At 44.1% G+C, this 15,578-nt stretch overlaps 1 protein-coding gene across 1 annotated transcript; it reads left to right on the top strand.

Annotated features, from left to right (window-relative positions):
* Positions 1–241: 241 nt before the first annotated feature.
* comtd1 (catechol-O-methyltransferase domain containing 1) lies at positions 242–15,054 on the top strand (the record flags this gene model as incomplete). Its single annotated transcript, XM_084076608.1, has 7 exons — positions 242–296; positions 1,304–1,422; positions 10,840–10,945; positions 11,100–11,218; positions 13,464–13,518; positions 14,255–14,388; positions 14,902–15,054. The coding sequence occupies 7 exons, from the start codon at positions 242–244 to the stop codon at positions 15,052–15,054; spliced, it is 741 nt and encodes a 246-aa protein (XP_083932734.1).
* Between the last annotated feature and the right edge of the window lie 524 nt (positions 15,055–15,578).

Here is a 15,578-nt window from a genome sequence, read left to right as displayed (position 1 = left end):
GATCCGTTCGGGTCCATTGTACACTGTCTGAGATATGGCGCGTCCTTGAAATGATAAAGTTTGAGAACCACTGATTTAAATAATCAATACTGTACACATCTCTCCCAGAGGTTCAGTCAAAACAAACAAAGATTGGACTTTCCTACCTTCCTTGTATAAATACTACTGACAGTTTGACTAAAAGCTTCAAAGGGGTTGTTTAAGCATTCTCTCAACAAAGTATATATACAAATATACAAATATGGCTGCAGATATCAAAATGTTGTTCTGCATTGGACTTGTTTTCACATTAACAGGTAAGTGGTCTCATGTTGAAGGCCTCATAGTGGCTTAAATTTTGCTCCCACTGTTTACTGCAAGTTCCACTTTACTTTAACTAAACAGTGGGAGCGTAATAATATAAGCAGTGTGTGGACTTTATTGTTTTCTTTATACGTTGATCTTTTGTTAGTCCTGCACCTAGATACTACAGTGCAAAGTGGGGCCCGGGGACCCCAAGAGGTCCTTGAGGGGGTTCCAGGTGGTCCCCAGCCAAATGGGAAACCGTTTAACCCATTAAAAAGCGGGAATGCATCCGTGTCATTTTAGATTTTGGCTAGTTTTTCAGAAATCTCGTGGGATTTAGAACAGTGGTTTAGAACAGTGGTTCTCAAAAAGAGCAGATATACAAGCTCACAGCGTGTCACTTCGTGCAGCGCTGCAAGCTTGTACATCTGCTATTTTTGAACATGTTTGAAACATCTTTAAAGCTTTTTGAATGATTTAGAATGTTTTAACACAAATCTTCTTCTGCGGGTGTTCTTGGAACAAAAGATTTTCAGATGGCGGTCGGTGGCCAAATACATATCATTTTGGGGGTCCTTGGCACGAAAAAGTTTGAGAACTACTGATTTAGAAGGCACTTGTAGAATCGGCCTCAGGTCTTAATGAGTTAACCACGCTGATTTATACTTTGGCTCTACGTAAACAGCCACTCTACAAGCTCACAACGCGCCACAATGAAACTCGTCGTTGGTGAGCTTGTAGATGTCTACTATTTTCGAAACATTTAAAAAAAGTGTGGAAAAACTAAAACATTCTCTTATGGGGCACCTGGGACAAAATCTTTTCAGATAGGGGTCCACGGACAAATACAATCAATTTGGGTCCTTGACATGAAAATGTTTTAGAGCTGCTGCTACAGTGGATGGACATGCACTATTTCTCTTAATGCACTATTTCTCTTACCTGGTAGGCCAAAGGCATTAGATGGGACAGTGGTAAACGTAATGGTCGCTGTGTGGTTGTGCTCTTTGTGGGACAGATGTGGGCAGGTCTGGCCTCATTGGGAAGAGCCACAGCGGAGGCAAAGATGATCCGGTGCTGCAGTATGTAGTCAACAACTCCCTGAGAGAGCATCCAGTCCTGACCAAACTGAAACAGGTAAGATTGGACATATTTTTCATTAACAGTGAATAGCAGATCTACAAACTCATCGTAGATGGGCTATTTTCACTGTTTCTAAGAGGTTAAATGATTGGAGCTGTCAATATATCTGCACTTGGCTTGGATTACCTGGGCAACAGTTATTCTTGGTTTAAGTGTTGCACATTTGCACCACTGGAGGGCAGCACAGTACCGTAGTAAGCTATAGTAGTACACCAACGTTCTGAAACGTATGGGGAGATCAGATACCATTTTCTAATTACACACGCCCTGATACATGGATGAACTTCAACCTGTCCTGGTGTTTGCACTTTCTCCCTTTTTGGCCCATGCTTGTACCATGGCCGTGGATGTAACAATTTTGTACGGCCCCTCAGAAGTACCCGTATCTTATCGTATTGTTTAATAAAAAGCATTTTAATCCGATTGGTGGCCATTTTCTCCTTATGCTTTCAACTACGCGACCCTACCGGTTGGGAGGTGTATTGCACTCTGATACAATATAACGCTATGAGAAATTGGCAACCAATCGGACTAAAATGCTTTTTATTGAACAATAGCTGAAAATACGGGTATTTTTGAGAGACCGTACATAATTGTAACATCCGTGGCCATGAGGTAAGCTCTTTATATTTGAAATCTGAACGTTTATGTAGATGTATGGGCCAAAAAGGAAGAACATACAAACACCAGGTTGAAGTTCATCCATGACGGTCCTGACATTCATGTTTCAGGGCTATGAAAGTTATAGCACTTAGCTACGTGTGTACTCACCAAATAATTAATTGTTTCGACGTAGGGTCAGCTATTGTCTTCTAGTATCATATCCATTTGAATGTTCTGGCAGAAAACATGTGTTGTTTTTTGGTAAAATATAAGTAACACACGGACTGACGGACCACATTATAGGCCCGAAATGATTGCAGGACTGAACATGACAACTTTAGCCTAAAACCTAAATCGCACAGGCTATGAAAGGTTCAACAGACGACGTCACACTGGTTGCAAGCGTTACACTGGTTGGGTTGCAAATGAAACCCATTCTGTCAGGTCTCGCTAGGACACGCCTCACTAGCCAACACACAAGAGGCACCCCGAAACAACAGGTTGAGAATTGATTGCGTGAAACAATCACCTGTGCATCCAGTCTCAATGTTGGTAAACAATGGTCTGTAGGCTGCTGGCAGTGGTGGAAAAGTACTCACATTATTTACTTAAATAAAATTATCAATACTGCAATGTAGAAGTCTGTTGCAAGTAAAAGTCCTGAATTGAATATTTACTTGGGTAAAAGTGCAAATGTATTGGTATCAAAATGTACTTAAAGGACTTACATAGGCTACTTCTTACTTTAAGTCTTAAAGTAGCCTACTGTAGTGAACCTGCACTGAGTGACGTGGACAATGACGCATGTCAATCACAGGCTGATGGCACGCACCTGATTGTGACTGACAGACGCCGATCAAGCACGGCTGGACATGATTGTGTTGAGGGTGACGGGACACTATAAAACTGTGAACTCAGAAGAGAATAGACGTGTCTGGAGAGCGGAGCTCATTCAAGTTCAAAGACGAAGCCAGCGTAGCTTCTGTCTTGCACTCACTGCGGGGGGTGGTTGCTGCTCGCATGCCGGTTAGGGCTGCCGGCAGTGAAGATAGATAGGAGGGCAAGGGACAGGTTGCTGTGTTAGGCAGGGCGAGATATTAGTATAGTGGGGACGAAATAGGAGTGCTTCATCATCCCGCTCTCCAGTTGTGCGAGTGGTCTCCTAAAGCTAACGGAGGCTGCTCACGGCGTTGGACGAGCAGACGCAAATCACACAAACTGTCAATCAAAGTCTGCTGACCCAGCGCCAAAGTCCAGACCCGTTGGGGGTCGCCTATCCTTGGAGAGTTAAGTAGTAGTTTTAGAGTTTCTAGTACATGTATGTGTTTGATTATTAATTTTAGGTCTTTATGAATTCATGCTCGAGCTGTTTTAGAATTGGGACAATCTTTAGTTATCTGCTGATTTAATCAATTGTAATATGATGATCTGCCTATGGTTACCTATTAGTATTTTATTAGTGTCTGTCTGTTTTAGTATAGTAAATAAATAAAGTATCCGATTTCTATTATTGTCCATTGGAAGTTCTGCCTCCATTATTATATGCTTACAGTAGAAATATTCTGTGGGCGGGCTCTTTACAATTCTCATACCTGAGACAAGGTTTATTACACTGGTGGCAGCGGTGGGGTCTTGTATCTCCCAAAACTTAACACTTGGTAAAGTTAGCCCTTAGAATGTCGGAGGCAGACAATAACCCATTGTTGGGGGGCAGTAATGGGGAGGGTAATGAGAACGCACCCTCTAATAGCACTAATCACTCTGTGCGTCCTGTGGGTGGGCAGACACCTCGTCCGATCTTTATGCCCGAGACATTCACAGGAGCAGGCCGTGAGTGGTCTGATTGGTCAGAACAGTTTGATTTGGCAGCTGAGGTTAATCATTGGGATGAGGCACTTAAACTCAAGTTCATGTCTCTCTTGCTGTCCGGGCGCGCCCGAGACATGTATAGTGGCCTACCTAGGGAAGCTAAGAACAACTATGTCCTGTTAAAAGCAGCTATGTCACGGTGTTTCGAGCCGTGTGATAGCGATGATTGGGGCAGGGCTAGCTTCACTGCCCGCCGTCGTCGCCCAAATGAGACGGCCAGGGAATTTGGTAATGCATTGAGGAGGCTTGCAACTAGAGCATATCCCTCAGCTGATGACTGCACCCGTGATATGTTGGCCAGAGACCAATTCATATTACATCTAGCTACAGGTGATTTTCGAGTCAGCTTACGAGCTGCAAAGCCTAAAACATTAGAAGAGGCCATTGAATTGTCCGCTGAAATGGAGCTGCTTAGAAATCTGGAACAGTCTCATGTGATTCCAGAGGCTAAAGTGATGGGTGTGTCGGTTGCGAAATCCAGCAGCGAAGAGCAGATGGGTGTGTTATTGGGGGTGGTGGAGGGGTTGAGACAAGATGTTGCGTGTCTTCAATCAACTGTTAAAAACATGCAACTAGCTCCAAGGGCACCAAAGCCTGCCCAATCCATCGAACACCCCAGTGGGGACCGTGGGCGTAGTGCGCCACCTAGTGGGGCCGCCAGTCAGGGCTACAGAGACAATGGAGGGGGGTGTTGGGAATGTGGGTGTACCAGACACATCAGACGTAATTGCCCATACCTACAGGGAAACTAGAGGGGGCAGGTACCGCAGGCCAACTGCCTGCCCCCGAGTGCATTACGACAACTGTGGCCGTTGCAGGTAATCATGGGAGTTCTGGGTATATCGCAGCAAAAATAGGGGGGGTAGACTCACTCCTATTAGTCGATAGTGGTGCAACATTCTCTGTGATTCCAAAAGGAATTTGGCTAAATATCACTAATGGGGGATCAAAGTTGGGTGGGCACCAGGGGGAAGTATCTGCTGCAAATGGTGGGGGGATGGGAATCCTGGGGAAGTGGCAAACAGTCTGTCAGCTTGACTCACTGGCAGTAGTTGCTGAGTTTTTGGTTGCTGATGTGCCCTCTCAGGAGATCTTACTGGGGTTTGACTTTCTCCACAAGTATGGAGCTGTAGTGGATTTTGACAAAAATGAATGTAGAATAATGGGGAAACGCTTTCCCCTTATCGTGCCAGCAGACCTGGAGAAACCCCAAGTCGTCACAGTCCCTGTGGACACAGTAATTCCCCCCCGCAGTGAAACGATCATCGAAGGTAGAGTAGGAAGCATTATGGGTTCTGGGCGGGAGGGGATGTTTGAGCCTGTTGAATCTGTGTCCGAACATTGTAATGTCATGGTGGCCCGGGTGGTTTGTAGGGTAGAACAGGGCTCCCTGCCAGTCCGGGTCATCAATGTAACTGACGAGGCGCTCACTTTGAAGGGAGGGGTGAAAGTGGGTATGTTACATACTGATGTGGAAGTGGGGAAGAGGGCAGAACATTTGGGGGTGGGAGACAAGGGCGGTGGTTCGCCTGTATCTTGGTCAGCTGACTCACTATCAGACCATCTGGGGTTAAAACAGAAAGGTTTCGAGGCCCCAGAGTTGGCAGTTATCCATGATTTACTGTACCAGAATTTAGCAGCATTCAGTACAGGAGATAATGATTTGGGGAGAACTCACTGCACTGCGCATCAGATTGATACAGGTGAGGAGAGGCCGGTGAGGTTGCACCCTCGTCGTGTCCCACTCCATTTACAGCATGAAGTTTCAGAGCAGGTAAAGCAGATGCTTGAGAATGACATTATTCAGCCCTCTCACAGCCCCTGGGCAGCCCCTGTAGTTCTGGTTCGAAAGAAAGACGGCAGTCTCCGTTTTTGTGTTGATTACCGTAAATTGAATGATTTGACTCGAAAAGATGCGTACCCCTTGCCCCGCATTGATGATGCCCTTGACATCCTGAGTAAGTCGTGTTGGTTTTCCACTCTCGATTTAGCCAGTGGGTACTGGCAGGTCGAGATGGACCCCCAAGACAGACCTAAAACAGCATTCACTACGCGCCAAGGCCTTTTTGAGTTCAATGTCATGCCTTTTGGCCTTTGTAATAGTCCGGGTACATTTCAGAGGTTGATGGATCTGGTGTTGGCAGATCTGCAGTGGGTAACCTCTTTGGTGTACTTGGACGACATTATTGTGTTTGGCCGGACATTTCATGAACACGCTGCACGCTTGGATGAGGTGTTAACAAAATTACGGCGGGCTAATCTCAAAGTAAAACCAGCTAAATGTAACCTATTTGCTACTCAGGTTAAATATTTGGGCCACATAATTTCCGAGCAGGGTGTGGAAGCTGACCCTGCCAAGATAGAGAGTGTGAGACAGTGGCCTGTACCAAAGAACCAGACTGAAGTCAGAAGTTTTGTTGGGCTAGCGTCCTATTATAGAAGGTTCACTAAAGGTTTTGCCGACATTGCCCGCCCCCTTCATCAACTCACCGAAAAGGGTAGACGGTTTAAATGGACAGACGGCTGTCAGGCAGCATTTGAATCCCTAAAGCTCAGTTTGATGTCAGCCCCCGTTCTGGCGTACCCTGACCCCCACAAACCGTTCATTTTAGACACAGACGCTAGTGATACAGGCATTGGGGCAGTATTGTCACAGGAAGAGGATGGGCAGGAGCATGTCATAGCCTACGCCAGTAGGGCTCTATCCAAACCCGAAAGGAAGTATGCAACCACCAAGAAGGAGTTGCTGAGCATGGTCGTGTTTACCCAACATTTTAAACACTACTTGTTGGGCAAAGAATTTGTGCTACGCACAGACCATAACTCTTTGAGGTGGTTGCATAATTTTCATGGAGTAGAGGGACAGCTAGCTAGGTGGCTAGAACAGTTGGCCAGGTTCCAGTATAAGATTGTGCACCGTCCTGGACGAGTACATTCTAATGCAGATGCACTCTCTAGATTGCCTGCATTTATATCAGGAGAGGCAGGGGAGTCTCCAGTGACTCAAGCCATACGTGCAATACATCATGCTCGTCCTAAGGGGCCATCAGTTCCAGATGAGGGAGATGAGTTGGCGCAGGCTCAGAGAGAGGATGTGGAGTTGCAACAAATCATTGCTCTTAAGGGGGGGAAGAAGGAGTGTGTGCAGCCCCCCAAAGAGTTACAGAAGTTTGCACTTGTATGGGCGCAGTTGCAGGTGCAAGGTGCCAGGTTGGTGAGGGTACCTCCCAGCAATTCAGACGCAGCCAACCAGGTTCAGGTTGTCCTCCCAAGAACCTTGGTACCAAAAGTGTTAGAACAGTTGCACAATTCAGTTACGGCAGGCCATTTGGGAGTACAAAAGTTACAAGCTAAGGTGAAAGACCGATTCTACTGGCTGGGGTGGTTTGGGGACGTGAAGCGATGGTGTCAGGAGTGTCTAGACTGTGGTTCTCAAAAGACAACTGGACCACAGCGGCGTGCTCCACTGCAGACTACAGTAGTCTCCAGGCCATTTGAGCGGGTGGCACTGGACATCTTGGGGCCACTGCCAGAAACCTCTAATAAAAATAAGTACATCTTGGTTATTAGTGATTATTTTTCCAAATGGACAGAGTCCTTTCCCCTCCCAAATCAGGAAGCTAAGACAGTGGCCAAGGTGTTGGTAGAGCAGTGGGTTTGTCGCTTAGGGGCCCCCCGTACTATTCACACAGATCAAGGTAGAAATTTTGAATCTAATTTGTTTCAAGAGGTGTGCCAGCTGTTAAAGATGCACAAAACACGCACGTCACCCTACCACCCTGAGTCTGATGGAATGGTAGAACGGTTTAATAGGACATTAATCTCCATGTTGTCCTTGTTTGTGGAGGACAATCAGACAAATTGGGATGTGCTGTTACCTTATGTAATGTTGGCTTATAGGAGCAGTGTGCACTCAAGCACAGAGTTTACGCCCTATAAGGTAGTGTTTGGGCAGGAGATAATTCTCCCAGTGGACTTGATGTTGAATCTGGGTGGAGGGGAGAGGTTTTCTACGGCTACTGAATATGTTTCTAGATTGGCTGACACACTGTCCACAGTGATAGGTGCTGTAAGAAGACATCAGGCCAGGGCCTCGGGTAGGCAGAAGGAAGGCTTTGATGTTAGAGTCAAGTGGCAGTATTATTCAGAGGGGGAGTTGGTATGGGTCCGTTCCAAAGCCAAGAAGAGAGGCGTTTGCCCGAAATTGCAGAGGCGATTTAAGGGCCCCTATAGGGTCCTAGAGAGAGTGACAGAAGTATTATATAGACTTGTGTTGGTTGAGGGAGGACCCGAGGTTGTTTTACATTTCAACCGACTCAAACCCTGTCCTTCCCCCTTACCAGAGAGAAACGACCAGGAGGGTGCACCGAGGCAGCAGACTGTGCCTACACAACCTGGGGCGTCTGGTGGTGCTGGCTGGACCCGTTGGCGAACCTCGAGTTCTACGGCAAGGTCGGCAGGGGCAGACGTCCATCAGCCAGAAAGGGCAGCAGCCCCCAGTCGGACGGTGGTGGAAAGAGAGAGACAGACGGGAGGAGCCCCGGTTGGGGACCAGCCACCAGCAGAGTCAGAGCCGGTGACTCCAGGAACTAGCGGCCATCCTGCCCGAGAAGGGGAAAGGCGGAGTATGGGATCAACATCACACGAGAATGCAGTGACCCCCAGCCCGGTTGTCGGGGGAGGCTCGAGGGGACAGCAGGTGTTTTCATCCTCCCGTCAAGGACGGCAAAGAAGGTTACCTGGGTGGGCCAGTGACTATGAGTTTTGGTGACTCAGGGACGAGTCACATTTAAGGGGGGGGAGAGTGTAGTGAACCTGCACTGAGTGACGTGGACAATGACGCATGTCAATCACAGGCTGATGGCACGCACCTGATTGTGACTGACAGACGCCGATCAAGCACGGCTGGACATGATTGTGTTGAGGGTGACGGGACACTATAAAACTGTGAACTCAGAAGAGAATAGACGTGTCTGGAGAGCGGAGCTCATTCAAGTTCAAAGACGAAGCCAGCGTAGCTTCTGTCTTGCACTCACTGCGGGGGGTGGTTGCTGCTCGCATGCCGGTTAGGGCTGCCGGCAGTGAAGATAGATAGGAGGGCAAGGGACAGGTTGCTGTGTTAGGCAGGGCGAGATATTAGTATAGTGGGGACGAAATAGGAGTGCTTCATCATCCCGCTCTCCAGTTGTGCGAGTGGTCTCCTAAAGCTAACGGAGGCTGCTCACGGCGTTGGACGAGCAGACGCAAATCACACAAACTGTCAATCAAAGTCTGCTGACCCAGCGCCAAAGTCCAGACCCGTTGGGGGTCGCCTATCCTTGGAGAGTTAAGTAGTAGTTTTAGAGTTTCTAGTACATGTATGTGTTTGATTATTAATTTTAGGTCTTTATGAATTCATGCTCGAGCTGTTTTAGAATTGGGACAATCTTTAGTTATCTGCTGATTTAATCAATTGTAATATGATGATCTGCCTATGGTTACCTATTAGTATTTTATTAGTGTCTGTCTGTTTTAGTATAGTAAATAAATAAAGTATCCGATTTCTATTATTGTCCATTGGAAGTTCTGCCTCCATTATTATATGCTTACAGTAGAAATATTCTGTGGGCGGGCTCTTTACAATTCTCATACCTGAGACAAGGTTTATTACACTACCAAAAGTAATAAGTAGTCATTATGCAGAATGTCCCATTTCACAAGTTTTCAATACATTTAAATGTATTAAATGTAAAAAAAAGAAAAATGATAATAATCTTGTAAAAATAGCAGATTTACAAGCTCATAGCAACATAGACGCATTGTGAGCTTGTAGATTGGCTATTTTCAAATGGCCGAAATCTATAGGGCTGAAGTGGTTAATGTATGTTTTGTAATAATAGTCAAAATCTACAAAGTAACTAGTAGGCCTAACTAAAGTTCTCAAATAATTTTAGTGGAGTAAAAGTATAATATTTGCCTGCAGCCTCTGAGATGTAGTGGAGTAGAAGTAAAAGTACTGAATATTGGAAATACTCGAATAAAGTCAAAATTGTACTTAAGTAGGCTACAGTACTTGAGTAAATGTACTTAGTTACTTGACACCACTGGCAGCTGGGTATGGGGCACACAAAGACAGGTGATTAATTAGGCCTAGCCCACACCAGCAATGGACCTGTCAATTGTGTGCCCCATATAGGCCTATATGTGCTCACCAGAGCCGGAGGACGTTTTCACATGTTCAGCCAGATACAGGTCGAATGGGCAAAAAAAAGTGGCAATTCCTTCTTCTTGTTTATCCCCATAATTACTGGCTATCACAGGTTTTGTAGAAATGTGTGGTAATTGTAGAAATATTAGGCCTTCAATGTCATACCAAACAATAGGACATATGTCACATGTACATAAGTGGCCACCCATTTATAAAATACATAAAATCAAATATTGAATAGGCCTACATATAAAACATGGTATGGTACCCAGAGTTCCCAGGGGCCCACTGTTCCGGTTACCGTCTATAGCTATGTATATGGAATACATGAAATGTATGCAATATCACTGCCATTCTAGGGCTATAGGTGCTGCTATTGTGCACATTAGCTCACTGTAAACCTTAGCATCACTAAGGTTTCCTGTGTTTACCCTACTGTTTAATGTCAAGAATGGAAACCCCAACCAGTACCAGCCATGACACCAGATACACTAGCTACAAACAAGTACAACAAAGCATTATTTTGACAAAAATATCAAAATCTTAACCACTGCAGGGCTATGCCAAAATATGAACACAAAACATTTTCATACAGTATTGGGGGGGGGGGGGGGGGGGGGGGGGGGGCTGTCTCATTTCTCACTGGTGCAATTTGGGATGAACCACCTGTAGTGATATAATTAGGATTATTGATCACTAATAATCACCATCATTACGAATCTGTCTCTTGTTGCTATGTTGTTCCATTTCAGAGAACGCTTGAGGACGAATGGAGTAGAATGGCTGTTGCCAGTGAACAAGCCCAGCTTATGGCAAACCTCATGAGACTGATCAATGCCAGTAAAGCCATCGAAATAGGTGAGAATATATTCAGTATGAGCTCCGCAAATATTACACGATATGGAGGAAATTCAAATACTTCAAATGCCTCACAATAGAATCTATTCATACAGTATTGTTAACATAATAAAATAACAATCAGTGAGCTAAATGTGGTGTTTGTGTGCTGCAGGGATGTACACTGGATATAATGCACTGAACATGGCACTGGCCATGCCAGAAAATGGACGTGTTGTGGCCTGTGAAATAGAAGAAAGATATGTGGACATCGCCAGGCCATTCTTTAAAGAGGTGACAACATATTATATCTATAAATATGTCGCAACATGTAAGTTCTCTATTTCAGTGGTTCTTAAACTGTGGGTCAGGATCCCCAGGGGGGTTCCCAAATGTTTTTTTTTTGGGGGGGGGGGGGGGGTTTAAGGACTTTTAAGACCTTTTTAATACCTCTAAAATGAACCATATAAGATCATTACTGTGTCAAAAGTAATCAACAAACTATACAATAAAAACATTGGCCAAATTAGAGGCAAACCTTTTGAAAATTGCTGATCTACATAAGAGAGCTTGCAGATCGGCTATTTTTACAATATTATGTATCTGTGCAACGGAATCAAACTAAATTGTATGCCTCAACTCCTACAATTCCATGTACTTGTCAGGGTGGGAGGTTTGAGAATCATTGCTCAACTTGACTCATATTTACAGCGATTATCATCACACACAATACAAATTTAAGAGCAACTGATTTGAAAGTCCTGTCATAGTTAAGGTCCATGAAACCATTTAGGCTGATTTTGTAGATTGTTACCCGGTTCAGGTTCAAAACTACAGCAGTGTAAAAAAACATGGCAGGCTAGTAAGCAATGCAGCTGTGGCTAATCAAATTAATAAGGTGTATTATATTTATGTGTGCCATTCATGGGTGAACCAATGTACAATAATAGACAGTAGTTACTGTAGCAGTATTAAATCTTTCACAAATTACCCAGTTATGTGATTATAGCTGCAGTTGCATTGCTTACACCGCAGTGTACTATGAGGTCAATTATTTTTAACCTGAAGTGGAAAACAACAACAAAATCATCCCCTTAACAAACAAACAAACAACAACAAAATCATCTAACCCTTATTTCCATAATTCATTCGACTTCCAGTGCACAATATCCTGTCACAAGTCAGTGGTGTAAGAAGTAGGCCTACTCCGATTCCTTACTAGTAGCAATACCACAATATACTCTAACTAGAAAAGTGCACTCCTCTGAAAGCAGGTCCCCGCCAGGCCACGTTGCCTACCCAGGTCCCACAAATTTTGGAATGCATGGTTAATTTTTGGTTAATGCATACAGCTTTAGCTGCAGACGCACAAGTCAGGTACAGAGGCACGAGGCTGGCACTGGATGGGGGGAAAAGGCACTATTTTGTGGTTCGAGTAAATGTACTCGGTTACCTTTCCACCGCTGTCACGAGTTGAGAAAGATTGATTGTTTCTGCTGTCAAAGTAAATCTATGGAGTAGAACACCATGTATTGTCACTGTCGGGCGACCTCAGACATACAGTATCTCCATGTTTGAATATTTCAATGCCCATGTTTTCTTTTTTCCGTAAATGAATGCCTTACTTCCTCATACAAGAGTGACGCACAAAAGTAGCGAAAATAGCAGATCTACAAGCTCACAGTGAGCTTGTAGATCTGCTATTTTAACCCATTAAGACCTGAGGCCGATTCTACAAGTGCCTTCTAGATCAGTGGTTCTCAAACCTTTTCTTGCCAAGGACCCCAAAATTTGGCCACGGGCCCTCATCTGAAACTTGTTTCGTGCCAGACTCCCCCAAAAGATAAAGAATTCAAAAAAATGTAAACTTAAAATGTTCAAAAAACATAAAAAAATAGCAGATGTACAAGCTGGCAGTGAGCTTGTAGATCTGCTATTTTTGAATAGCCAAACGCTAAAATCTAAAATGACACAGACGCTTTCCCGGTTTTAATAGGTTAAAATAGTAGATCTGTTATTTTAAAACGTTCAAAAAATAATAACACAAAAAGGGTACGATTTTGGACATACAAGGTTTCCACCCGAGAGCGACGTACGTACTATCTACGACCTGTCAGTCTGTGTAAGTGCTGGGGGCTGGCGGGGAGAGAGAGGAGAAGGTGTCCGGTCAGGAGACTGTGTCAGGTAAAGATGCAAAGCCAAGCAGCAGGATCAATGCTCATCTCGCCCCGCGTGCCTATAAACGTCCTCATCAGTGTTGGCACATTTTGCAGGAGAAACAAGCGGTCAGGTCTACGAAAACAAGCCCAATAGAAGTGATTATACAGTAGGAGGCCACATGAACGTGCACACACACACACAAAAGCCCAAAAAACAAGCCTTTACAGAACAAAAACAAGCCCAACGTCGCTTATAGTAAGCAGACTTGGCAACCCTGGTCCTCATTGAACGCCAAGCTGTGAAACCTCTAAAAAGAAATACACACACATCACAAATGTCTTCTTTTTACCACTTTGATTTTTTTCTCTGTTGCAATTAGGCTGGAGTTGAGGATAGGATTGATGTCCGGCTGCAAGCAGCTACGAAAACACTGAGTAAGTGCCTTTAGTTTACAAATGCAGATCATTAAAGTTTGTGTAAATGACTTTTTATGGTTAAAACAAAAGAAGAAACAGAAGAAAGGAAACACTGCTAATCTTTGCAATAGAGCAGTTGTTCTCAAAGTTGGATCCAAGGGACCCTCCCTCAGGGTTCTTTGAGGGGTTCCCAAATGGACCCTTACACGTTTGTAACTCAGAGGGTGTACAAATGGAACCAAATGGACCCGTAAGGGTCTATTTGGTTTCATTTGTACACTCTCAGAGTTTGAAAACCACTGCTATAGAGTGTTGATTCAATAACAGGGCTCTCCCTGTCTCTCTAGCCATTTAATACATAGAAAATACATTTTCAGGTGGGTCATCAACTTCATCAAGTCAGGAGAGACTACCCATTTATCAGCTTCAGTTTTATAGTGTTTCAGTTCCAATTTTGTCAGCTAATGTCTCTGTGTCATCACTCATCACTTCCCATTTCTCATCAGTTCTCTCCCCTGATTAGAAAATGTGGTATCCTGACCTGAGAATGCACTTTCTGTTTACTAAAGAGCTGGAGAGACAGTGAGACTCACTGCTGTTACTGACCAAACACTTTATAGCAAGGTTTACTAACAGAACATAGAGCTATTTAACACTAATTTCAATAAATAGATCCCTTAAGTTACTGCACCTTTAACAAAGCATACATGTAATTATGCCCTTTTGGTCATTTAATTTGTCTCTCATTCATCAGGGGAACTCATCGAGGCCGGAGAGGCTGGGACTTACGACTTTGTTTTTATAGATGCCGATAAAGCAAACTATGACAACTACTATGAGAAGTCTCTTGAGCTTATACGAAAGGGGGGCATCATTGCTATTGACAATGTAAGTGAAACCTCATTCACACCGAGATTCAGTTTAGCCTCCGATCGCATTGTTAATGTAGCATTTGCAAGACATTGTGTCACATCTGTGTTGACGGATTTTTTTGTAAGATCATAGATTTTCAAGCATTTTCAAAAGTAGTGAATATAGTGAAAATAGCAGATCTACAAGCTCACAACGCACGTTATGTGACACGTTATGAGCTTGTAGATCGGCTATTCATCATTCGTGCACGTCACTGTAGTACGACGACATGTAAAATATGGCGTATGTGGTTAATCAGACTAATCAATTTAGTCTATTAAAAAACTATTAGAATCGTTTTGATTAGTTAATACAGTATATATATACATATATATATATATATACACATATATATATACGCACTTTACGATCGATCAATCGAAAAAGTTATAGAGTATTCGCAAAAAAAATGATCTATAGTTGGAGCCCTGCATATGTGTCGTGTGAAAACGTTAATGCAACTCTTCATCACATTGTCTCTATTCCAAGGTGTTGTGGTCGGGTACCGTGGTGAACCCTGCCCCCGATAACCTGGCGGCCACGACTCTGGACAGACTCAATAAGAAACTTCACAAGGACCAGAGGATTGACCTGAGCATGCTGACCATCGGCGATGGACTAACGCTGGCCTTTAAGCGTTGAATTCGAATTCTTAAGCGTAATGCTAAATGTTGATAATTCAATGATAGATACAGCATGTTGTCCCAAATATTACATTCATTCTGACATCATGAATTTATAAAACCCTGTCGTAAATTGTGGATGTGTAAATCAGTGGTTCTTTTTCATGCCAAGGACCCCCAAATGAAAATATTTTGTCCCAGGGACCCCCAGTTTGTGTTGTTAAAATATTCCTTTTTTTTTTCAAGTCCGCTCACTGTCCTTAGCACCCAGTAGAAACATATTTATTAATAGAGCATGAACAACGTCAGACCTGATGAAGACCCACATGGGTCGAAACGCTGTCATGCTCTATTAATAAATATGTTTCTACTGGGAGCTAAGAACAGTGTGTGTATTGCCTTCCTTCTCCAGTGTACATATTTTTGTTCAGCACCTGTGCATTTTAGTTGGGATGTGCATGCTTTTCTTTGGACCCCCTGGAACCCCTCAAGGACCCCAGGGGGTCCCCGGACCCCACTTTGAGAACCACAATCATCAGTGAA

This window comes from Gymnoscopelus microlampas, assembly GCF_963454915.1.
Source record: "Gymnoscopelus microlampas genome assembly, chromosome: 13".
In the NCBI taxonomy this organism is placed as follows: Eukaryota; Metazoa; Chordata; class Actinopteri; order Myctophiformes; family Myctophidae; genus Gymnoscopelus; species Gymnoscopelus microlampas.
This window is presented reverse-complemented; position numbering and strand designations above follow the sequence as displayed.